Raw genomic sequence first — 27,430 nt, forward strand, 5'->3', positions numbered from 1 at the left:
AAGAAAGTCTGAGGTTTCCTCATCCGGAAAGTTTTCTCAAGCTGAGAACAATAGTCCGAATAATACAACTTATAAATCCTCATATCAAAAATTTAGAAATACAGATTTATTTGTATTACGAGCTATATATATATCTGACGCTGCCCGGTCCAAACATATTGCCGAGAGGAGGGTCTAGTCACATACAATTGAAGGTACACCAAATATCCTAACTTATGAAAAATGACCACGTGTTGGATTTAGGGGAGCATAAAACGCGTCTATCTTGGTCTATGAAAATCAAATGCAAAGTAACTCTAATAGCTTAAAGAGGAAATAACTCTCATAGCTTAAATAAATAAGCTTACTTCTGTTTTTAAAAGCAACTATTGTCAGCTATTTATAATTGAAATAAAATTAAACATAAACAAATCAACTTTAAATAATATTTCTAAATAGAACAATAAAACTTATTCTGAAGGTTGAAGATTCAATCCTCTATGGGGGGGGGGCGACCGAAAAATACAATTGCAAATTACTTAGGACCTCTATCCTGTCATGACTAATGGAACAAGAGCATGCTAACCCCATGAAGTAAATAAAAGGTTCCATTCGAAATTCCATCCAGATTTCCAAGTTTGACAGAAAAATTCCCAAGTTCGACAAGATACACTTGAAGAAGGTCGGAGGTTACATAGACCGAAACGTGAAAAATCACACTGAAGATGAGAACAGTAGTCTGATGAATCCAAATAATATGAATAAAATTATTCTATTACAGCAAACATGTAGTGTAGGCTGTTAGTCAGTTTGTGGAAGGTCAGTAAACATGTTGAGGAGAGAGATATTCGTCACCGATCTTGTATACATCAGATATGTGTTCGTATGACTCCAGATAAAAAGGAACGACAACCTTAATGGAAGTACATTTAAAGGAGAGGCATCAAAATGGAAGATGTTAAAGCCAAGTTACAGTATATACAAAGAATATGTTTATTAAACAAGTAGGTAAAAACAAGAGTGTGCGCATGTGTAGGTGTATAACTTGTAATGTTTGTATGTTCGTTGTGTATCCAGTGTTTACATAAGTTCGTTAATGTATACATGTGTTGTCTTACCTTAAAACAAAGGTTAGGTCTGTCTAGATGAACTAAATGTACATCTGTCTACATCAATGATTTGAATGAAAGAGAGTGGAGATAGATTGGAAGTTGATAGAGAATGCGAAACAGGAAGTAGACGACACCTGTTGGACAAATCGGAAACCATAACAAGGGCAAATAACCAGTGCGTTATTGATGAATGTTTGTGTGCGCTACATACCCATTCGCATATCAGTCTGAAAAGCATATGTCTATAATACTCTCCACCAGATGGTAGGAGGCTAAGAAAAAAAGAGGTTGCAACAGAAAAGAATATCAAACAAAGAGTTTGAAGCCCGTTTAACAGTGTGGAAAGGTCATAGATGACCGTTGTGAATTGTAAGTACGTGAGATTTGCGCTCGTAGACGGCATTGTTTTGCCAAGTCTAGGTAGCATGTGAAGATGGTCTGCACAGTTAAAGTTGGTCAAGTATGGTTGGAAGTGTGTCTGTGGATAATAAATCCATTTCGAGGAAACGCATTGTATGGATTAGGCGCGCATGGTCACAAGTGAGTGTGGGAAAAATGAATCCGTTCCATTGAAAGTGCTGAAGTTCAAATGATTGGGGTAACCAGTACATTGGTGGGATCATTGAATGCTCAGGAATGAGTTTTGGAGTGTGCATTTTGTGGTATAACTTATGTTGGCCGAGGAAACTTCTGTCGTTGAGATAATTGTGAATTCCAGGAGTTTACAGTGTTGGCGAATAGTTTGCTTGTTGTGTTTGTTGCTGAAAAGGGTTGATATGCCGTAAGGTATTGCTGAGCTTGACTTTTTTTTAACGTCGATAAGAAATTAAAAAAAAACTAGGTGTTGTAGAGATGTGTTGTGTATGAGAAAACACGAGTCGCATGTCAGCGCACATGGCAGTTTATTTCTTTTTGTGTGCACACATGGAGAGTGAAAAGCATGTGCAATTTTACTCTGCGTGTTTGAAGTCGTGAGGGTGTCTTCACCAGTATATGTCTGTTGGCTTGTCACATGTTCTCTTCCATCTTGATGTTGAAAACTGGAAGTTGAAATAACGTGAGAATCGCTTTTTGTAGCTTTCAGTGGGCTTGAAAATTAAGACGAACATGTGCATATTTTTTCCTCAGGATGCACTCGGCCAGAAAACAAGGAAACAGTCAGAATGTCCGTTTTAGATATTTTATTTGGAGGGTAAAGTCGAAAATCGGAGATCATAGTTTGTCTGACCCCTACATCGAAAGGTCACCACTGTAGTGTAGATTGTTAGTCGGTTTGTGAAAGGCTGGTAAGCATGTTGAGGAGAGAGATATTCGTCACCAATCTTGTATATACCAGATATGTGTTCCTACGACTCCAGATAAAAAGGAACAACAACATTAATGGAAGTACATTTAAAGGAAAAACATCAAAATGGAAGATGTTAAAGCAAAGTTACAGTATATACAAAGAATATATTTTATTAAACAAACAAGGTAAAAACAACAAAAGAGTGTGTGCATGTGTACATGCGTAAGCATGCTTTTTGACTTGTAATGTTCGTTGTGTATCAAGTGTTCGCATATGTTCATTAATGTATACATATGTTGTCTTACTTTAAAACGAAGGTTACGCCTGTTAAGGCGAACGGAATGTATGTCTACATTGACGATTAAGACGAAAGAGTGAGATAGAGAATGTTAAACAGGAAGTAGCGACACCACCTGTCGGACAAATCGCAAACCATGACTAGGGCAAATAACCGGTGTGTTATTGATGAATGTTTGTGTGTGTGTATGGACATATCTATTCGCATATCAGTTTGAAAAGCGTATGTCTATAATAACAATGTAATAACATTGAGCTAATTACTAAAATAGATTTTCTTCAATGTAATATGCAAATGAGTTTACTTATTCAATATAGATTTGTTTTGAATAAATAGTATATATAGTAATCATGCTGCAATAAAAGTGTATACAAGTCTGTTTTCAGTATGAATATTAATTTGTAAGACAGTGTACCTTTTGTACATATTGTGAACAAATAAAGGAATACAACCTTATTATAATAGATTTGGACTACTGCTCTTGTCTTGATTGTTATTCTCATGACATTTACGACTGATGTTACTGTCGACCTTCTTCAGGTGTCTCTTCACGATGGTTTTTATTGGTGAGTGGTGAAAAAGAATGTTTTTATTCTTTTCCAATGAACTGTAGGCCAGAAACATACAAATTTATTGTTTAAGAATAAAAGTAATCAAGTTGATGGTTTAATATTGATGTTTTTTTTTCTTTTTTATAATTGCAATTTAAAATTTAATTTTTAATATTTATAAAACAACATATAGCATTTTTGTTTTTATTTATTTATTTTTTTCATTACAGGTTTATCTTTTCACCCTAAGCGCCCCTGGGTATTGGCCAGTCTTCACACTGGCGTTATTCAACTATGGGATTACCGGATGTGTACCCTGATTGATAAATTTGATGAACATGATGGTATGGAGAACTTTATTTGATCTTGATAATTTAACATTTGTTTGATTCGCTTTTATTTATTTTTTAATTTTATTTATTTTTTTAAAATGAAATTTCACTTGGCATGTCTACATTGCATCTTATGTTTGTATCTCATTACAGGCCCAGTTCGTGGAATATGCTTCCATTTTCAGCAACCTTTGTTTGTGTCAGGTGGTGACGACTATAAAATCAAGGTTAGTTATCTTTTTTTTTTTGTGTGGGTGAAAAGGTTTGGATACAGTATTGCACAAAAAAAGACATGACCAAAACTACCCCCACCCCCTTATTATTGCTGTAACAGAGCTTGGACGCCTGTATGGCAGCTATATGCAAATACTAAGCCGTGTGCGAAATGACATTACAGTAAGGAAAAAGAGAAAGACTGTAAAAATGAGAGAGAGCACGTTAAAGGCTATGATGTTCGAGAGGTCGTATACAAGGATCATGATCACATTTTATTTGGGGATATACCCAGAAATAAGTGTTTCTGAAAAAAAAAGTCTAGTTATTACCTGCCCTATGTTCCTTGCGACATACTCTGCTACAACATTTTGGGTCCTGGGTGTACAAGTTTATGTATGTGTAATCATGTGTACTACGGTACATTGCCACATTTAAATTAAATTTCAATGACTTGAACTTAGCTTAGGAAGTGATTATTTTTGTTGGTTATTGTTGTCAAAGTTCCATTAGTTTTAGTGAAAAGTTTTTAAAGAAAATTTCCAGAAATAGTTTAACGATATTAGACCTGAGTATGTAAAAATAGTGTTAAAAACGGAAAATTCCACCTAAGTCTAGAATAATTTCAAAGCGGAATTTTTCCTTGATAAGTTAGATGTTAGAGCTACATGTACAGGAAGTTGCATCATAGCTAGAAATCAATGTGTACAGAGTTACAAGGTTGATTTTTTTTTTAGTATCATAGAGATTGAATTGAAGTTGCAGTTCATCTAGATATGCTTGTTGTAAAAAGTAAAAGTTTGAGAGCAAGTCAGGGAGTTAATTGTTGTTTTTGATGACTTTCATTATTGTTTAAATGAAACAAAGAAAAATCAAGCATTGGTTCTCAACTCGGTGCATTGATGAGGCCCAATGCTTTTATTACAAAATCATCTCTAAGTGATTGCCTACTAAGGCTAAAGAGTAAATAGTGCTTATCATGCACTTAAGCAATGATTTTTAAAACAACAAAAAACATTTATTAAAAAATGAACTGTTTAGAAGCTCGAGGTTTTTCTCTTTTTTTTAGATTTAAAAAAATTAGCCTTACAAGTTTTTTGTTTAAAGAAAATCTAAATTCATTATTTAAAAACAAACTAATTTTATTCAATATCAAAAAAAAAATATAGTTTTACCCTGTATTAAGAAATTAAAAAAAAAACATCTTTTTTCTCTTAATGTAATTTTAAGCTGGAATTTTTTGATTTTCGTTTCTCAGATCACAAAAAAAATGATGAAGATGCAAAATTTATTCTTGTTTGATATTTACCATATCATTTATTTCCCTTGTTTTTCCATCACATTTTAGGTCTGGAATTACAAACAGCGTAGATGCCTGTTCACACTATTGGGACATTTGGATTATATCCGAACCACCAATTTCCATCATGTAAGTTTTATTAAATCCATCGTCTGATTTCCCTTTTATTTATATGGCAATTCATCATTGTTATTTTTGTTCTTAATTAACTATGAACACAAAGAGAAAAAATACTGCTTAAGATGTATTTGCATTGAAGTAAAAAAAAAAAAAAAAAAAAACTATTTAAAAAAAAGACTACAAATAGATCGCTTAGGAAAGAAACTTTGTTCATGGAAGTTTTGTTTAGTCTTAGGCACAGATAAGTGAGCATTCAGAACTGATGGTATTGTCAGACTAGCTAGCACAGGTGCTCGCCATTAAACAAGATGAAACTGGTAACACATTATTTAGATTCTTCAGATTACTGTTCTTATTGAGTGCCATTATCACAACGTTTCATCTCACCATCTTTAGGTGTATCCTTTAGGTGTATCCTGTTGAACTCTGGAATCTGCTCAGAATTTTGAACAAAACCCATTATTTAATCCATGAGGGTAGCATGCTCTTATTCTGTCAACCATGTAATTTGCAATTGTATTGTATTTTAAGTGTTGCCTGCACTGAGGATTAAATCTTAAACCACCAGAAGAGTCTAATTGAGAACTGAACTTTACCAATAAGTTATCCGCTAGACTATGGGTCATTGCGAAATAAGCCACATAATACAAATTGTTAATCTTCATCTAAAAAATTAATAAACTTATAAGTTCAAATGAAAATCAGATTGCAGAATGCTAACGAGCCGATTTACAAATTCGAATGACTACATGTGGACATTTTTGGCTGGAATCAAAGTGTAGTATTTGCTCTGTCGTCAGTTAGAGAAGTCTTTTCTGATTGAGGCAATTTTAATTTTTGTCCAATTCAGAGTGCCCCCTTTTGAGGGAACTGAATATACTTCCACTTAAAAATGGGCATTGTGTCTAACTTTGCCCTCATAGACATCCAACTACCCTTTTTTCCTCATCTGGCAGCCAACAGAATCCATAAAAAGTACTCATAGGCCACTTGTGTCATTAGATTTAACTGTTAATGATACTTTTAGCAAATACCTGAAAACAATATGCAATGGGTCAGCCCAAGCCCCATAAGTGTGATTAGATAGCTTTTTGGGAAGCTGTCAGATGAGATGCATCATCTGAAGCCTTTTACCATTGATAGTGTTAGGAAGTTTTTTTTTGTTACTGTGGTTAAGGAAGTAGTTTCAAGGATTCAAAAAAAAAAAAAATTTTTTTTAATTTTTTATTATTACTAATACTGAAGTTATTTTAAAAAATGTATTTATTTAATTTTTTTTAATTTCTAATTTCTTTTTCTATGTTTTACCTTTTTAATTTTATATTTTAAAATTTTTATCTAATTTTTTTTTTTTTCTAAGGAATATCCATGGATTGTAAGTGCTTCTGATGATCAGACAATAAGAATTTGGAACTGGCAGTCAAGGAACTGCATTTGGTGAGTTTGTCTTTCTATTCTTAGTCTGACCAATTTTTCATTTAAAAGTTTCCTAAATTCTGTTGCCACTTTTGGTAAATTTCTTTTTTTCTTGCAAAATTTAAAGTTTTAAACGCTTTGTATTTTGATTATCCTAAGTTTATTACTTATATTGTTGTCTCTACACCTGTTCCAATTTATATAGACACACTTATTATCTCTGCTACAGTTTCTTAGAAAATCTTAAAATAAACTAAGAAAATATCTTAGAAAGTCTTAAAATAAACTAACAAAATATCTTAGAAAGTCTTAAAATGAACTAACAAAATATCTTAGAAAGTCTTAAAATAAACTAACAAAATATCTTAGAAAGTCTTAAAATAAACTAACAAAATATCTTAGAAAGTCTTAAAATAAACTAACAAAATATCTTAGAAAGTCTTAAAATAAACTAACAAAATATCTTAGAAAGTCTTAAAATAAACTAACAAAATATCTTAGAAAGTCTTAAAATAAACTAACAAAATATCTTAGAAAGTCTTAAAATAAACTAACAAAATATCTTAGAAAGTCTTAAAATAAACTAACAAAATATCTTAGAAAATCGATCACTGTAATTAAAATAAATAAAACAAATATTTAATTTTTGGAAACACCTCAAATGATGATATTTAAGCTTTCTTTCAATAATAGAATTAAAGGTTTGCTTTGTACTAATTATAATCATAATAAACTTTGCCTTATGAGCATCTCTCCAATATCACTTGCAATTGCTACTGTTTTTTATGTAGAATTTAAGAAAATGAAATCACAATTTTTAAATAGTGAATTATGTTTTATCAAACTTTTTTGTAATGAAGACAATTTTCTTAGATTATTTCATTTATCTCTTTAAAAATAATAATTATTGTATTTTAATCATTGTGCTCTTTGTCATTTTAGTGTGTTGACAGGTCATAGCCATTATGTGATGTGTGCTCAATTTCATATGAGTGAAGATCTTGTTGTATCTGCATCTCTGGATCAAACTGTCAGAGTTTGGGACATTTCTGGTAAGAAACAGTTTTTACTCATTTAAAATAAAATCAACATTTGATCATGAAAGGTGTAAAAAAATTTTTTTTTTCATGTATTATTACCCATTCTTTTTAAGAGTAAATAAATAGAAATTTACGTAAATTGACGCAGGAAATACATGTTATTTATTTGTTACTTAGTTTTATCCTTCAGGCAGTCTTATAGAAAAAATCTTTGACAGTTATATTTATGATCAGTGATTTGATTTTGCAGTACTTGTTTGGTTTATGACCCAATATCCAGCAACTTCGCAGGTTACACAAGCAGCGGAAGATGCCAAAGTGAAGACTATCAGATGATTAATTCAAAATGTCCTTCCCTCTCTTCTTCAATATTAAGAATGGCTTTCTAAATAGCAAGCCATTCTTAATATACTGGGCGGGATTTCACATTGGCATAATGTGTTGAAAGTTATTTTGATCTTTAAAAAAATTTTTTTTGATTTAATGAATTTCATGTTTTCGTTGAAATCTGTTATCTTGACAGAAAATTGGATAATTGCTTTGGCATCTTCCAGCTGCTTATGTAACCCGATGAAAGATGCCAACATTGCCAGAGATTGTTCTATAAACAGGATAAGTACCGATTCTGCTAATGATCATATAAGGAATCCTCATCTTGGATCATTCTTTTCATATAGTTTATATATATCTATGCATTTTTTGTTTTTGTTTTCATGCATATTAACTTAAAGACATTTTCTGTTTTGTACGTCAATAGTGTTAGTCAATTTGGTAACAACGCCTAATTATGTTCTCCGCTTTCTTGTTTGTTAAATTTCATTCTCGCACACTTTTTTGATAAAAAACAATAACTTGATTTTTTTTTTTTTTTTTTTGTACAATTCCAAAAATGTAGAGCAAAAGTAAAAGATTGTTTTTAAATACAATAAATAATATTCATAAACTGATCTTTTTTCTCAAATAAATGTTTCTTTACATATTTTTGTTTTAGATATGTTTATTTACAGATACGTTTTCACCGAAATAATGAATATTAAATGTAAGATACTATGAATTTTTCACATGCAATAAATTAAAAAAAAAAACATGAAAATGAATAGATGAAGTAAAGGATACTTGGTTTTCAGATTGATTAAAGGAAAATAATTTGGTGGAGTCGGCATATTAACGACATTCAAAGCAGGAAATAGCTAGAAGTTAATATGCACCCCCCTCTCACCCCTTTTTTTTTATTTTTTTTTTTTTTTAACTTCTGACAACTGATTGGATAATCACTTTGGCATCTTCCTTATGTAATCTGGCAGAAGATGCCGACATAAAGTTGTCCGGTTGTAAATTAGATAAATACCAATTCTGTAAATGACCATATATAGAATGCTTATCTTGGATCAACAATTTTCATATAGTTCGTTTTTTTTTTTTTTTCTTAAAAAAAAGATCTTTGATTTGCTTACTGTATTTTGTAGGCTTAAGAAAGAAGAATGTTGCTCCTGGCCCAGGTGGACTGGAAGACAGATTGCGAAACCCTGCCCAGACTGACTTGTTTGGAACCACTGATGCTATTGTGAAACACGTTTTGGAAGGACATGACCGTGGAGTGAATTGGGCTGCATTTCACCCAACTATGCCCCTTATCATTTCTGGAGCTGATGACAGACAAGTCAAATTATGGAGAATGAATGGTAAGCAAAGTTTTTATCTCTATCATTTGGGTTCAGAAACAGAAATTGTAAAACTAGCTTTTATGTTTGCCCTAAAATAATATTTGTAACTTATATTTTACCTTAAACATGTTGCATATAGTTTTTTTTTTATATACAAACAGTTAGAATAAACCAAAATTGATTGGAATTCCTTCTCGGCTTCTTGTTTCCCTGACGGTACCAACATGCAGTAATTAAATTTAATGTGAACAAGCATCTGACTGCACAACTGCTCACTTTGGATGCCGGTCATAAATATGGTTCCTAATTCACAGTAGCCCCTTATCTCGATGGCAATATATCATGTTTGGTTTGAATTATATTGAAAAATAAAATTTATAGATTTTGTTTTTTGTTTTAATTTTATAAAGACTATAGCGCCAATATTTTTACCACCTCAATATGCAAAGGTGCCTGTATCCATTTCCAAAATCCTGCATTTTAAAATTTTAGGGTAAATATCTTTACCCTAAATATTGAGGTGACTAAAATAGTGTATCTTTCTAGGCAATTTGGTCTGGATAGTTATAGTATAGTTGAATGTATCAATAAGTTGGTTTTAAAAACAAACAAAAAAGCAAATAAATCTATATAAATAGGTGTATGTATGTCTGTGTGCCAATATTTAACTGATAAACTCTTAAAGTACTGGTCACATAACACTGAAATTAACAGGAAATAGTAATCATACACCAAGGATGGTTTTTAATGAGTAAAATCTTTGTTTGGATGGATGAATAATACGTACAGATATATTGGCAAGTTGAAATGCAAAACAAAAAAAAATGCAAGTTCAACTTGTCAAGATATTTCTATTTCTTTCTGCGCTTGCTCAAATTCAATCATTTCTTCACGTTTAATATTAAATCTTTTTTACCTATCTCTCGAGAGCTACATTGGTATGGAATATTGTTAGAGCACTAAATATTTTGGTTTTTATTCAAGCTCATAGCACCAGAATCAGTTTTTTTTTTTTTTTTACTTTTGAAATCGCTACTATATATTAGGTTCTATATAATATTCAATAGAGAATTGGCTCTGTAATATTAGATACAGAAATCTGCATGAATTAAAATATATTTAAGCATATTTTATGACCCAACAAGGTCGGGCATCCCCTGCTAGTAAAAAAAACAAAAAAACAATTTTATGATTTTTATGATTCACCTCAAATAATGTCCAAGTTTTTTTTTTTTTTTTAATTGCTTCAATAATTGAATTGTATGATTTTAGTGCAAACTATAAAAGGTTAGTTTCGTACTAATAGGTTAATAAACGGCTAGCGCCTCTCCATCAACACTATTTACGGAAAGGCTTTGATTCTCCCAAACCAGCAGGACATATGATGAAACTTCCTGATATTTGCATAATGGTTTTGAAAATTAACTCTTTATTTAGATTTGTTGTTATCTATTGAATAATTTCATTTGATACTTAGAAAAAAAGATTGACTTAATATTTAAATAGTATTTTATGCAATCATAATAAATTATAAAGGATTTTTAGTGGTACTTGTTTTCAATATTGAAATTTAAAGTCTTTTTTTTTATTTTAAACTTATTCTCTTTGATGCTATTTTATATTTCTCCTTAAAACAACTCCTCAGAGATAAATGGATATTCTTCAAAAAGGAAGTTTAATATATGGAATGGAAAAAAAATTGGGAGAAGAAAAAAAAAAAATGGAAACATGTAAAGTCTGCAAAAACATAAATTAAAAAAAGACTTCTTGTACCCCCCCCCTTCATACCCCCCCCCTCTCTCCAAATGGTTGGATTAAAAAAATGTGTGCAATGTCTTACATCGCCATGTTGGAGTTTAGAAAAATCAGAAGCAAATTTACCAGATTTCGTATTTAGAGTTTAAACAAAAAAACAATATAAGCCCCAGAAAATTCTATTTCTATAAATACTATATACATATAAAACCCTTTATAGTCAATATTATGTAAAATAAACAAATATTTATTTGTTTTAAATTAAATATTATTATACGCCATCATCAGAATTTTATATATTTTCCCTGTTTTTTTTTGTTTGTTTTATTTTTCTTGCCATGGTGGTAAATGGAAGTATAGAATCCGCATGTGTGATAATTCACAGCAGTGACATTTTCTAATTCCGAAAAATTACACGTGGCACAAGTGATATGAAAGTCAAAGTTGTGTTTTCGGTGATATAAGCAGTGTTTTAAATTTTAAAATAAAATATGTATGACATGCATTTATAAGTCAAATTATAATGCAATATTATGTAAAATAAACATTTGTTTAAAATTAATATTTTCGCAATATACCCCATCATCAGAATTTATATAAGATTTGGTTATGATAAATTAACCTTTATTTATTTTCTAAATGTTTTAACATTTTTCCTACTTGAAATTTATTGAAAAGAAAAATTAAAAGAAAAAAAAATTACTAAGCAATTAAATTTTCGATGCAAACTACAATTCTATAATTGCCTGCCTATCAGTTGATCATGGACTTGCCCTTATCCTTGCCAGTGATTGATTTTAGCCTCTGTTGATGCTCGTTTTTAAAAACAATTACAACTGACTTTAGAAAAGGTAGTTATTTTATAACGCTTAGAAGATTTTATTTTCATTAAAGAAAAAAGTAACTATAAGGTAATAAACCTTTTTTTGCAGATGTAAACATATACTGGGCTGCATGTATAGACATTGTAGGTGATAGATGCTCAGCCAAAGGGAAAGGGAGAGAGGCACAGAATTAAAAATCCAAATAATCCAAATCTGTGGTTGGAGTCCAGCTGCCCAAGAGATGTTTTTTTTTGTTTTTTTTTTTTTAATAAAATAAGTACATCATTAAATGGGGAGAGTGACTGATTCGAGAAAAAGTAATTCCAAGATTATCTGCAAATAAGCCCCTTAAACCAGATGCTGTCTTACCATTATCTCTAGATATTTTGAGTAGTCAGCTTCTGGGTGGTCAAATGGTGACCACTAACAATAGCCAGAATCCAGTCAGGGGTGAACAGATTCCAGATCAAAAGGGGAGGCAGTCAAACTGGCTCTTCGGAGTGAAGAGTTGGAGGTGGGCATTCAAGGAGGCACTTGTTTTTAAACTGAAGTTATGGTTTTTGTTTAGAAGAATTCCTTTATTGCAGCACTGACATCAAAATAAAAATGTTTTTTCCTGATTGTTTAAAAATGTTCAATTAATCTGCTTTAATTGAGAATTTAGAGAAAGCTATTAGTTAATGCATTTGAGTGATGAACACCTGTGCACTCTCCATTCTGCAACTGGACAATAAAAATTTACTATTATTTTTATGCATAAGTGTCATCATTTTATTTTTTTTAAGAACAGCAGCAATATACAGCACAATTATTTGTATGGAATCTAAGCATACTTTGGTTATTAATAGGTATAATATTTTAAAATATAAAACAATAATACCAATTAAATTTTTTATTTCTGCAATACCAAAAGAATACTAAAATCCTTTACGCATTATGATTTAAATGGTTAAGAAAAGAACATCTGGTAAATGGAAACTGAAAAACTAATTTGTAGTCTAGTGTATTTTATGAAGTGAAAGATTAAATCTGGGCAGTATAGGGAGATGTTTGCAGACTTTGATAGTATTACCACATTAAAAAAATGGATAACAGTTCTTGAGTTAGTTATAGAACAGTTGAGGTAGCAGGTCCATTTTATAGGGGAACGGCAAGGAAAACAATGTAATAAAGATGGAGTTGAGAGAAAAAACGGTAAAAAACTGGTTAGAGATAGGTTAAGTGCTTTTTAAGATAGTTGACAGATTGATTTTTTTTTTTTTTGATATGTCATTTTAAGCAAAAACAATATTACGTAATTGTTATATTGAAAATAGTAATATATCCAAAAGTTACGAAAATTAATTGAGTAGAACTGTTGCTGTGTTTTTAGTAAAAAAAAAAAAAATCTCTCTATAGACAACAAATATTGCATGCAATGAACAAGTAATGTAAAATATTCATTCAGAGTTATGCCCTCTCTGTGTGTGAACTCTTCACTATCTACTTTATTACTGTTAGGTTAATTGATAGCCTTTGTTAATTGTGAAGTAAATAAAGGAAATGTACCTTTTCTTCCTTAAATGACTTCATAGTGGAAGCTGTATTGACAAACAAACAAATTGATTAACAATGTAACATCTTTTAGCCTTTTACCCACACAGAGAGACACAGAAAGACACATCTGCTTATTTACATGTTTATAACACGAAGGGAGGAAATACACATTACATAAACGCGTTTTTTATAAAAAACAGTCAAAGAGATAACTCTGAGTCACTCAAAGGGAAACAACTCTTAAGTTGGTTACATCATTGAAATAAGCGTTAAAGGGAGACAACTCTTCAAGCATTAACAACCCAGCAACATTGATAAATTTCCAATAATAACGTCTAAGAAAAATACAATTTTATCTATTTTCAATAAAAATTACTTTTATCTATAAATAATTTTCTACTCCATGAATTTTTGTAATTTTGGGGTACATTACTATTTTCGACATGACAATTAAGTATGTAATGTTGTTTTTGCTTAAAATGACATATTTAAAAAAATTGATCTGTCAACTCTATCTTAACAACCACCATAGGTTAATTTGGAAGTCAGTTTCTGAAACCAATCCAATGCATGCCAGAATGTAAAAGAGACATTAAACTAAATATGATGATTACTTGCAGTTGGTTGGACAAATCTGATTTTTTTTTTTTTTTTTTTTTTTTTTTTTTTTCACCACTTTGAAAAGAAAATTCTGTTGGAATGTATGTTTTGTAGCGAGCATCTTTGCCACAAGCTGGTATGGGATCAGTATCAGCTGGTTATCTTTGTAAAGGGTTTTTATATTGCAAGATCTCAAACTCTTGATGATTCCATTACTGATATGGCTTGGAACATCTTAAGGATATATTATTATTTATAATGAATATAATATATGTACTTTTTTTTTTTTTTTTTTTTATGTAAAAACAAAAAAATGGTTAAATTGGATCAGAACTTTTTGAAAAGCAAACATTTTTGCTTTTTGAGAAATAGTGAGCTTGCGTAATGTCGGAAAATGTCTAACCTATGAATGAAAAGTGATGATGACAATGCCTCCATTCAGTCTCAAGAGACGGTGGAAGTGTGAGTGTAGCTGCATGTGTGGCAAGGGTGCAATTCTCAACCACACCTCTCCTGAATTGGCACTGCTTGAGCCCAGTAGCAAGGAGAAGTGCTAGACAACTGAAAACAATGGTGAGATAAGTGGATAGCACATACAACACCTGAAATTCCCAAATGGTCACCCATTTTAGTACTGACTAGACTCAACATTGCTTAACTTCGGCGATCTAATGGGAACCGGTCTGTCAATGTGAATTATGATGTATATGTCAAATGAATAGAAGAGAAAAAACATTCCCAATCATCTGCTGGCACACAGAAGGAAATTCAAATATTACACATTTAATATTTGTCTTTTAAAAGTTCACCTCTAACAATATAAAATTATTCTCTCTGCTATTACTAAGTTATCTTAAATTGAACTCTCGCAAGAAGTTGCTATTTACTTAAAAATTTTTTCAAATTATGAGATTGCTGCAGACCTATGAAACCAGAAAATTTAATGTTAATTTTATCTCTGTACTACAAAATAAATTTTTTTTATAATTGAAAATTTGTGAGATGTATTTTTATTTGTTTATTTTATTTTTTTTAAAGGTTTCAGTAAAGAGAAATATTTGTTAGTTTTTAAATTGTTAATAAGTTTGTGTTTGTCAGTTAAAATGTTTATAGGCCAGCATTCCTTTTTTATTTCTGCTTTTGCTCTCCTTCTTTCCTTCCTTCGTCCTCGTTCCATTTCCTCTTTTCATCCTTTTCATCCAACTTACTACTTACCTAAAAATATGCACGTTCATTTTCCCTCAAATGCCCTCTCAATGAAAGCATATGACAAAACACAGTAAGGAATGAACATATTTGTACATTAATACATGGGATAATTTTTAAAATTAGTTTTTTTTTTTTTTTTTTTGATTGCTTTATCACAGAAGAAATAAAACTGAATTATTTTTCTTTATGTTTATCTACATTAACTTTTTATGTTAATTCATTCCAAACAACACACAAAGTATAAGAGACTACTTTGAATTTTGGGCCATTCTAAGTGGGGTATTGTGTAGTGAGGTGTTTGTTCACATTACATTTAAATTTTTGTATGTTGGTACAGTTATGAAAATAGGGAGCAGAGAGAATCTAAGAGGTAAGTGGTTTAGAGAAAGAAGCTATTAGAGTAGAAAGACTTTCAGCATTTGGGTACTTCTATATTTAAGGGGTGTGATTTTGCTGCTTGTCAGGAAGTATTTATGTTAAGTAGGCACAAGTGCAGTAAATTTATTGGAGATTGTCCACACACACGCGCACACATATGTATAATATTGTTTGCTTAATTTTTTCTCTTTTTAAATTTAAACTCTGAAAGGCTCAGCACATTTTATAAAATCATTTACCCCTGGTTAATAATTTCAGGTTCTGTTAATATGGGATTTAAACATTGCCTAACTTATTAGCAACCATGATTCTTTTTTATGACCAGGAAGATAATCCACCATATTTCAGCAACACCTGTATTTTTCAGAGATATTTATAGTTAATCCTAAAGATTGGTGTTTTTCAAATATTACACCTACTGTCTGATGTATATTCTCAACATTGATGTATCAATTTTGAGTACACTGTGGAAATCTCGAATATAAGGATGCTATCAGCTTCATCTATTATTCAAATTTGATTTTGAAAAGTAGTCCTTATAATCATTTAGATATAGTATAAACTAGTTGAATATATCCGGTTTTGCCCAGTTGAAACATATTGCCGTGTGGAGGCATTAGTCCTATACTATTTAAGATACACCGAATATCCTAACTTGTTACGGAAAGTGATCACATGTTGGATTTAGGGAAGCATAAAGCTCATCCATCTTAGTCTATGGAAATCAAACACAAGATAACATTTGTAGCTTAAAGGGGAAATAACTCTCATAGCTTAAATAAGCTTACTTCTGATTTTAAATGTAACAGTTGTGAACTATTCATAAAGAAAAATAAAATTTAAATATAGATTAAATTAAAAATTAATTAAATCAACTTGAAATAATATTTCTAAATAGAAGAATTAAAAGGATTTTATTGCAACAAACAATAACAGAGCTAATTATCAAAATAGATTTTTTTAATATAACATGCGAATGAGGTTCCTCATCGAATGTATATTTATTTTGAATAAATAGTGTATATATAAATAAATCATGCTGGAATAAATATGTATAAAGTCCATTTTCAATATGAAAATTTATTTGTAAAACATTGTACCTTTTGTAGATATTTATTAAATTGTGAACAAACATACGGGCAGGAATACAACTTCAATATTCAAGCAAGCAAGGATGTCCGGACGGTCCACAGAGTTTGATAATTATATAGATTAGTGCTCTAACTATTCTAAACAATGGAGCTCATGTATAGAAAATTATACAAAGTAACACCAATCATCAGAATAGGAGGCATAAAAAAGATGTCAAGAAGATGTAATAATAATAACCAGACTCTGAATACGACACATGCCACCCACTCATATTTACTGAAAGGAGAAGGACTGTTTTGCATAACATGTCAGGAACTCTACATAGTGCAGTATATATTGATGGACTGTGTGGACTTGGAGCAAACCTGAATGAGACACACTTAGGAAAATGACTTAGCAAAGTCAACCCAGAAAAAATTTTTTTGGAATTCCTTAAAGAAACAAAGATATATATAAATAATAAAAAAAATAACCAAAATGTTTCACTGAAATATACATTAATAACATTCAGCTACCATTTACCATTTTCAAATTAATATTTTGGCATTAAATGAACCAAAAGTGGTTGATATGCCGTAATCCAAACGAAACCAATATTCTAAACAATGATGTAAATCTTTGAAAGTAATTTTGTCTGAATATATTGTATTTACAAAAAATTTTGGTAATAAATTAAAGAAAAAAAAAATTGCACACAGGTTAATCTTTTTCTCTAATTTTGGTTTAGCGGTTACTTTTGGTAAGGCTTTATATTTTTATTGTCAGCAATTTTTTTTTTTTCTGGGACACAAGTCTTCAAACTGGTGACTGTTGGAGAGCAGATTATCAAATCATTTGTTGGCAGCTTTGTTTTCTTGCTTGAAAAATAAGCAGTATTCCTGTTATCTGATTACCATATTTCCTGCCAAATGAGATGCTGAAATGAATAGATGTTATCAAGAGATATTTTGGGGTATCATATGCATACATTTGTCCAAACTTTCAGACTGCTGTTTTGTACAAACCTAATTATATGTATGTACTAAATAAGTATATTTGGCTGTTATCGAGAATTCAACGTAAAAAAAAAAAAAAGAAAATTCTTTATGATGTACATGCATGTCACAGAATGAAAATGTCATATTCCAAAAATGATGTAAATTAATCGAGTAGTATTTTTTTTTTATAGAAAAGATTTTTTTTTTCTACAAATTTTTAGAAATTAATTGTATATCGTACCCATTACAAGACTGATTGAGATCTCAATTTCTGTCTCAGTAGTTTGAATTGAGTTGCATCCCTTATTTATTAAATATGGTGGACCAAGACACCATTCTTGTTTTTTATAAAATTAAATTTTCTTAGTAAAAAAAAAATATTGATCAATTTGTGATTTTTAGAATATGACCTTCTCGTTTCGTGACAGATACGTACATCGTAAATATTTTTCTGTATTTGTTTTTTGATATTTTTTTTTAATTAGGCTGAATTCTGGACAAGAATTGTATATTTTATTGGGGGGGGGGGTTTCAAATGTGGTAAGAAGTATGGTACAGATAATTGCTGATGAAAATATTGGGACAAATAAATAACTTGTATAACCATTTTTTTCTTTTAATTTCTTTTTATTACTTGGTCATAAAGTTTAATAATAATGCTATCCATAATCCATACAATTCATAGAATCAAGTCCTTGATTAATTTTTGAAATTGATGCTGAACACCTCTAATGACCCTCCTCATCCTTACTGGCCCATTTTCAGGTGATGCTAACCTTGTTGTCAACTATCTTTATTCTACGCACGGTTCTGGTATTGTATTTGATTTTTGTCCTATTTGTGTTTGGCCCTAAATTTTCCTATCCTGATTTCCTTTGTCTTGTTAAAAAAAAAAACAAAAAAATAAAACGAACCCAATTTCATCTTTCCATTTCTTTCTTTTCTATTTTCAATCTTTATCATATTTTAGTTTCGTCATTTAAATCCAGTTCCAAAATTTCTTGATTTCACACAACCTTCTTCCTTTCTTTGGGCCGTGGTAAGAGTTGCTTTTGATAGTTGAATCTTATATATAAAATTGTCTCACCCAGAGTTTATAAGTTGAACCTAAATAGCATTTAAGCTGACATATCAAACTGTGATTTTGATTAGCCAATTTTCATTTGTTATTGTCGTACTATATATTATTGGCAATAAACTCGCGTGCTTCACTACAATTTATTTAAACAAATTTTTGCAAATTACTAATGTAAAGACATCCTTAAATAAACACCTAAAAAGAAAATTCTTATAATAAGAATTAACATTCCTTATTAACTTATTTACTGAACCTAACAACAAAAGATATGCTTATAGAACTTGAAAATATTCACAAAACAAATTTAAACGTAATGGAACCAGGATAACACCATGTTGGTATAGTTCCATCCATCCAGTGCGTCCGCAGTCGAGATTGAATTCGCTACACGAGTTTGTAGTGTAATTCAAATCTTGTCTGTAGCTGAATACTTGATGCTTCGCCAGGGCTATTTTTTATTGTGTTGCCATCACTAGACGAGGTGCCTATCACGACTTAAGAGAGTCCCATCTACCCTTGAGAGAAGAATAGACCGTGCCAGTTTCTCAACCTGGTATTTTACCTTACATACAGCGTCTCGCCATCCCAAATGGTGATCCATCTGGTTCTGGCCAGGCTCAACGTTGCTTAACTTCGGTGATCTGGTGAGAACCAGTGTGTCAACGTGATTATGCTGTATTGGTATTCATAATGTTAATGCACTATAGTGAGTCTAATATATTGAGAAAAAATTTAAATCAGGAATCATGAAAGCACAAGTGATATTCACGTTTGGTTTTTGTTTCTGAATTTTTGAGATGAGGATTGAAACTTTGGATTATTCAGACTATTGTTCTCTTCTTGTGTTATTTTCACAATGTTTTCACCAATGTTATCTCCAACCTTCTTCAGGTGTATCTTATCAAACTCAGAAATATTTATGTAGAACTCGGGGAATCTGCATGATATTTCAAATGTAACCCTTTATTAAATCTATGAAGGTAACATGCTCTTGTTTCGTCAGCCATGACCAAATAGAAGTTTCAGGTAGTTTACAATTTTATTCTGAGTATTGAACCATCCACTTTCAGAAGAGTGTCACTTAGAACTGAATTTTACCTAATATTTTATCGGTCATGTCATGAACAAAAATATGCTACCCTTGTGGATTAAATAAATGTTTGTGTTCAAACTTTTTGTGCAGATTCCTCAAGTTTGATAGAAAGCTTCCTAAGTTCAATAAGATTCACCTGAAGAAGATCGAAAATGTTCACGAAGGGTGTTCCACCTCATTTTTACCCTATTTTGTTAAAATTAAATGAAACTAAACGTAGCCCACATTTGATTTGCTATTTCTAGCAACTGTGCTCCAAAATTCATGATCGATTCATTAATCACAGGAGCTACTCCTAAACTGCAAAAATTTTAAAGATGGAGATAATGAAAATTCTTCATCCTTCAGATGCAAGCAAGCAAAGTTTTCACATTTTTATTGTTTTTGTTAAAATAATGTAAGTTTTAAATCTGTTGTCGCCAATAATGTAATTACAGTGGTATATTTAACTGAAGTGTATTAAGAAAACTATGTTACAAAAGTATGTCATGATTCGGAGGCCATAACTGCCATGAATTGCTACCCAATAACATATTACATGCAACTATATTTGGAAAGTGGAATATTAAAAATAAAAATATCTTTGTTTTAACTCCTCTTTTTTTACTATCTTTGCATGGAATGTGGATAACTTCTTTCCCTGGAGGCCACTTTTCTTCTTTGCCTTTCAAGTATCCATGGTACTTTGGCTTTTCTTTGATACCCAAAACCTGAATGTTCGAATTTCTGAATCTACATTCATTCTTCCATTACATTATTTTGGTCATTCCTCCTAAATTTAATATTTCAATTTTTTATTTTTTTCATTTATTTAGATTATTGGACTAAAAAAATTTAATTTAAAAATTTTCAAAAGTAGTTCTTAAACTTAAGGAAATTTATTTTTTTTTTAAATTTTTAATTTTAATTTTTTACCAAAAATTTATTATACTAAAAATAAACCTTTACGTTTAGAAACAGTGTTAATATTTGAATTACAATTTAGAAATTTATGAAAGCCAAATAACAATGTCTAGTTTTTTCTTAAAAATAAATTTACTTTGAAGATATGAGCTTTCAACATGAAATATGTACTTCTCAAATATAGAGATTTTTTTTCTTAGTTAATCATCTTTCCTGTTGGAAATATAAAAATGTCTTGTGAATAGTAGTCTGTTGAGATATAGATAACGTTTGGTTCCAAATGTCAGTGTGTTTTATGGGATAATGAAATATTCACACTTAGAAACATTGTTGGTATTTAAGTTTAAAAAAATTATGAAAGTGAAATAACAAGGTGTGGATTCTAATTATGTTTTAATTTAATTTTGAGCATTTATATTTTCTTATAATGAATTTCTAATGCTTCCATGATATTTTACTTAGCTGATAAGTTTTTGATAATTATATTTTGAATGTATAGATTCAGACAAAAAAATTAAAATTTGTTAATTTAAATTGTTTACCCACCCTTCAGTTAAGTGGGTGACTATAGCCAAGGGCGACCCAAAGGCTCACTTTTCATTAACTGCTACACAGGAGTATAGAAAAAGGCAACACTCCATTCCCAAGATTACTCCAATTGTCCTTGATCCTCCCCTGCCCTGTTGAGTATTTAGAAAGGAGCATCGAATACCTTTTTTTTTCTTAAGCCTTTGATATAACTTCACTGAGAATTGAACCAGTCTCCCAGCCCATTAACGAACACCATTGAACCAAATGGTTCAACATGAATGATAATTTTCTTCTTTTTTTTTTTTTTTTACTAAATCTAATTTTGTAAATTTTTACTCATTTAAAGAATTTCATCAGATTCTGTAAAAAATCTCTTTGGATGATATGTCTGGTTGAGCCTCAAACGATTTTCTTTTATCCTCATGAAAAATTATTTCTTCTGCCTTTCTTACAAGTATTTTAGTGAAATGTGCTCTGACAAACTCCTTGCACTTGTGCTCCCTCGATGTACATATCCCCGACAAACCTGCTTAGTAACAAGATCACACCCCTTCACTGTTGAGGTCCATAAATGCCAGAAAACTTTCTACTCAAATAATTTCTTCTTGAACAGCTAGACTTAGGAATTCCCTTCCTGCTATCTGCTTTCCTGACTGTACTGATATTTAGAAGTTTAAATGTAATGTAAGCCAACATTTTGTTAATCTTTCCTAGGCATGGTTCCAAGCCTCTTACATCCAAGTAGCGATATGCCTTGTTAGAGGTGAATGTGAGTTAAAAAAAAAAAAAAGAAAAAAAAGTTAGCGTCTAAAAAATAAGTTTTTCCTAGGTCTTCATACAAATTGCCTTTCCTGCATGTAGTTGTACAGACTAGGGAAGCAAGACTAATATTTTTGTGCAACAATGTAGAAAGGACTAGAAGTAAGTGACATGCAGGAAAGCAGTGGCTTGATTTTGTTGTTGGTTAGAGAAAAAAAAGGACTGCTGCTGCTTATGTAAAATTTAATTGTTTTTATTGTGGCAAAAGAGTACAAAATAATCCAATTCGAGTGTTTTTTTTCTTTTCTTTTTTAATTTGAAATATTTTATGTGACTAAAAAAGGAATTGTCTTAATACATCCTATTGTGATCACCAAAATTATTTCATATATTGTACACATTACATATTTTCCTTTGTATGTGTGCTACATTCATGCACTTATCAGTTAACAAATGGGTACTTCTGCAGAATACAGACTGTGTAAAATTATGTTAATTAGAAACCCATTTTAACCTAAGAGTGAGTTCTTTTTGTAACAATTCTCTACTTTTAACTAATATTTTAACATGCAAACAATACTGTATAAAGCTAAATTTAACTTTAACATCAGAGCTAAATAATAACACAGTTAGTATTCTGCATAAAACTGTTGCAAAACAACAGTGCCCACTAGTGCCATGAAATGATAGTATCACTTTAAAGGAACAATAACCGCTACTGGATGACAGTGTCCCACAATTAAAGATGGGCGATTTGTCCTGAAAAGAGCACTGATCACCAGTTACTGCCAATCACAGTCATAACCACCAGTGACCAACAATTGAAGACAGGCGATTTAGATTCAGAGCAGTCAATGGGGCCCAACACTGGTCATGATAGTGACCAACAATGACTGATAATTGTAGAAGTCATCACTGTCTGCAAGTAAACGCAAGTAACTGCCTCAAAATGCCATGACTACCGGGGTTCACCATCGAAGACACAATTTCATTTCAAAACAATCGAATACTGAATGCGGAGAACCGACAGTGACAGTTGTAAAGGCAACCATTTTCCGCAAGTAAATGCAAGTAACCACCTCAAAACAGGACTAACTGCCATGACTGCCAATTGCAAAGGCAGCCAGTGTCCACAAGTAAATGCTAGTATCTGAAAGTAATCTCTCCAACCCAGCAATGTTAACAATGCCAGCCAATAGCTTCTGGTAGCTGCCATTCTAGACAATGCCCGACAATGGAAGCCAGTTCCCGCTATTTCCCAAGGCTGACAGTAGCCCGTACTAACAACCATAATTTAATTTGTTTTGAAGAGGATGTCCTTTCCAAAATCTTTTCTGGCTTTGTGTTATACTGCCACCGGGTAATGCTGGCACACGAATTGCTAGATTTGCATAAATTCCAAATATGGTTTAAAATTTAAACTTCTATTTTTATAAAGAAAATCATTTTTGAATGATTTTAAATGATTTCTGGAAAATTGTAGGCATTACAAGACTGATCATAAGTTTGAATTATTGTGGATTTATTTGCCCTTGTTCAAGATAGCAATGATATTTACTTATAGAATTTGATTTAAGTTAAAAATAAAACTTCATCAATTTACATAATTTTTAGAATATGATATTTTTGTTTCATCACAAATTTTTTTTTTTTTTTTTTAATATATGGGAATTATAAATAAGAACCAAAAAGTTTGTTAAATAGTAAAAAAAATTAACAAATGAACTATAAATATTCAAATTTGGAAAATTACATTTAGTCTGAATGTCACTGAAGCAGACTATACATTTTTTGTTTATGTAATAATTATATCAGCATCTTTACTGTTTTAAATATTTTTAAAGTTTGAGTAATGATTATCAATCTTAATACTTTTTGTGCTGTTGATAAAAACAAACAGAAATTTACCAATAAATTTTTTTTAATATAACCCCAATAACTGTATAAACATATAGATATTTCTGAATATAAAAAAAGTATGAAGATTTGTTTTCTCTGTGATAAAAGTTATTTTTTTAAGTATGAATTCAAAATGTAAATTCAGTAAGCCAATTCAATGCAGATTGTTTTTTTTTTTAATTTTGTTTTAAATCAAACTTTTTATAAAATCATGATTGATAACACCGCACTGGTCTTGTTTTTCTTAGTAGCATCATGCAATGAAGAAGATGGGGGGGGGGGAACTGTCACTCCTTACGAAGACGCGATTACTTCAAAAAGTTTGATTTATAAAACAAATGTTTTTTTTTTTTTAAATCTGTGTTGAATTGTCTTACTACACTTACATTTTGAATTAAAAAAAAAAAATTCTTTTTATTGTATTTTTTATTATTCAGATCTGACTTTGAAAATGCGACAAGATAATATTATATGTTAGATTTATCCTTTTTCTTTTTTGATAATAGATAAATTTTCTTTTTTGATAATAGATAAATTGAATCTTTGAATCCTAAGTCAACAGTTTTTCACATGATTTGAGACACTGTACTACACGAAGGAATCTTTTCTCTTTTCATCAAGCTTGTATATATAAAAAAAAACCAACACTTTTTGTTTTATTTATTTGTAGAATCTAAAGCCTGGGAGGTTGATACATGTCGCGGACATTATAACAATGTCTCCTGCTGCTTGTTTCATCCACGACAAGAGCTTATCCTCAGTAATTCTGAAGACAAGACTATTAGAGTGTGGGACATGAGCAAAAGGTAAGCATTTATGACAGATTGGCACCAATTTATGGACATTTATTTTTTTTAAACCCATATTGTTTGCCATCAAAATTATACCATTTCTTTATTTGAAATCATCATATTGTATAACTTTAAAGATTCTATTGTTATCATAGGTTTCCCTGATAATCTATATATCTAATATATGTATAAAAATGTGAGTGTATGTATGCATGTGAGAACACTTCTCAACCTATATACTCAATGAATTTTGGATCTACAGACTTCAATTTGGTATATAATTAGCAATGCAAGTTGATTTTTTTCATTTTAGATAATTATTTTATCAATTTGCATGAACAGGGCTGTGTAAAAGATGCTTAAAACCGCTTGAATTATGCAAATACCATAAGTGGTTCAAAAGTTATGAGAATTTTAAGTGCTAAAATTTATGCTTTTTCGTGGACATTTTTCTTTAGAAAAATGGACCAAATTACGGACCTCGACATTTTAAGAAATTCAATAATTCCATCATCATTTATTCATTTTTCAAACTATTTATGAAACTTGGTACTCTTATGTAAAATTTTGTGCTCTTTCTTATTATGCACTTAAGTGATGTATCTCTTTACCATAAGCCATGAATTATAAATTAAGATGTAAAAATTTCACATTGCATCATAAGTGGTAGTTTATTCACAAACAAAACAAAGTATTATAGAGGTATTTAGATATAACTTTATTGAGAGTAGGTATTTATCTACCTCCTCATTGAAGGGAGCTTTATCTGGGGTGTAGCCATTAAATGCCCCAAGAGTATTCATGGCCAGTATTTACTACTATCCTCAAAAAAAAAGTAGATATGAATCAATCTCAGAAATAGATAAAAGAAAATTTTTCATACAGATTTTGAATTTCTGTAAAAGATGGAAATTCCCATAGTCGACCAGAACTTATACACTCTGGGACCAGTCCAATTTTTAAAATAAACTCACGATTTACATTTTGCAAATCGTCTCTATCTGGCCAAAAATAGACACCTATTTTCTGAGATGCAACCATAAACTGTACCCTACATGAATCCTCGAATGTAGCTTCAACAATATCAGGATACCAGGAATCTTGGTAAGCAACAACTATATATTCACCAATTGATGGTAATTTTTTTGGTAGTTTTTCGCACAGGTGTTGAACAAGACATTGAATTTCTGCCTCTTTTGTTGCATGCTGTCGTCACTTTGATTTTTCATAGTTTTCTTTTAAAACAGACTTTTCTCTCTCTGCATGCTTTGTACGTAAAATTTTGCCTCCTTTTTGTGCTGTCTTCATCAGATTGCAACAGTCATCCAATGGCATATTTTGCAACCATTTCATCGTTTTAGTTCTATTGCGTTTCAGCAGTTGAACGGATGAATGGTGATGCAGTGAAGCACGTGGCCGTCTTCTTTGACTATGGTCTAGGTCGCCAAAATGATGTTCACATCCCAAGTTTGTTGTCTGTGCATATCTGTGAATTGAAGAATATTTTTTAGCAATATTCACTTTTTGATATTTAAAAAAAATATATAATTTATATTTTTTTTTAGTGTAAGATGACAAAATATGCTGTAAATGTTATTAAAATATTCTTACCGTGTACGATTTATACCTTTATGTGAAGGGGATCCACCAAATTTGCCTTCTGGAAGAAAGTCAGCAAGTTGCCTTTCAATTGTTAAATTCGTTGCGGATGTAACAACCTTGAGACATGAAAATAATTCATTTTTTGTGTCTTCATGAGTGATGAATAGGCACTCTACCATCCTATTCCTGTGAGGTAAATTTAAAATTTCATCACTTATGTCTTCAGTCCAGTAGATGTCTGAATATGAAATAATAGATGGATTCTTTTTATATTTTTCTATAAATGTATGCATATCTTGAACATGTCCGTTAAGTTGAAGATAAGCTACATTTGATTTGGTAATCAAATTCGAAAAAGGTCCTGTAATTTTAACGTAAACAAGTCCAAAAGATTGCAACATAATGCCAACAAATTGTGACTGCAGGTCAGCTTGAACAGCTTTTAATTTGTGATTTGGATTTTTTCACCATTTCGAAAACTTTCAGAAATTGTTCTCTATGAAGGAAGACCTCTGCTGATGTTTGGAAAATGGCGTTGAATCTGTTATCTTTGTAATTCCCTATTACAGACTTGACACCATTTTCTTGTCAATAGCCTTCCCACAAATCCTGAATTCCATAAAGGTCACCGGCTGGACCAAATATTTCCGATACTGTCCTTACTACTCTCTCCATTATAAAGCTTTCAGAATTCCAATTGGAGAAAAATGATAGTCACGACCGAGTCGACCATGTTTACTCACAATGGGGGATGTGTCCTGGCCAGCAAAATCTTTTCTCATGTCATCTCTCCATTCTGACAGAAGTTCGTTTGACTTTTTCTGATTACTTGCTCTGTCACTCATACAGAACGCAAGTTTCTTCAGTGTGGATTTTATAAATTCATCTGAATCTTTAGCTCTACCTGAACCATGAATGTTAGCAAGTTCCATTAAATGCTCTTTCGTCACATCATGGATGGCATTTGCTGTTTCAGAACCAACCCTGGTAAATCCCAAACTTATAATGCTTCCAGATGGTAAACTGATAGAGGTATCAATTATTTTGTTTCTTTCTGGTTGTTCCATCTCGATTAACTCCCCAATTTTCA

General features: G+C 31.0%; 1 protein-coding gene across 3 annotated transcripts in view; it reads left to right on the forward strand.

Annotated features, from left to right (window-relative positions):
* The window catches only part of LOC145284481 (coatomer subunit alpha-like), a 138,939-nt gene that overhangs the window by 38,761 nt on the left and 72,748 nt on the right, over positions 1-27,430 (forward strand). For all 3 annotated transcript variants that reach the window (XM_080133340.1, XM_080133342.1, XM_080133341.1), the window contains exons 3-9: positions 3,459-3,572; positions 3,714-3,787; positions 5,122-5,202; positions 6,554-6,630; positions 7,552-7,661; positions 9,116-9,331; positions 24,618-24,753. In XM_080133340.1, coding sequence (XP_079989466.1) covers positions 3,459-3,572; positions 3,714-3,787; positions 5,122-5,202; positions 6,554-6,630; positions 7,552-7,661; positions 9,116-9,331; positions 24,618-24,753 — 808 coding nt within the window. The remainder of the gene's footprint in view (positions 1-3,458; positions 3,573-3,713; positions 3,788-5,121; positions 5,203-6,553; positions 6,631-7,551; positions 7,662-9,115; positions 9,332-24,617; positions 24,754-27,430) is intronic.

The sequence above is a fragment of the Euprymna scolopes genome, chromosome 9, assembly GCF_053919585.1.
Source record: "Euprymna scolopes isolate OS-2025 chromosome 9, ASM5391958v1, whole genome shotgun sequence".
Classification (NCBI taxonomy): Eukaryota; Metazoa; Mollusca; class Cephalopoda; order Sepiida; family Sepiolidae; genus Euprymna; species Euprymna scolopes.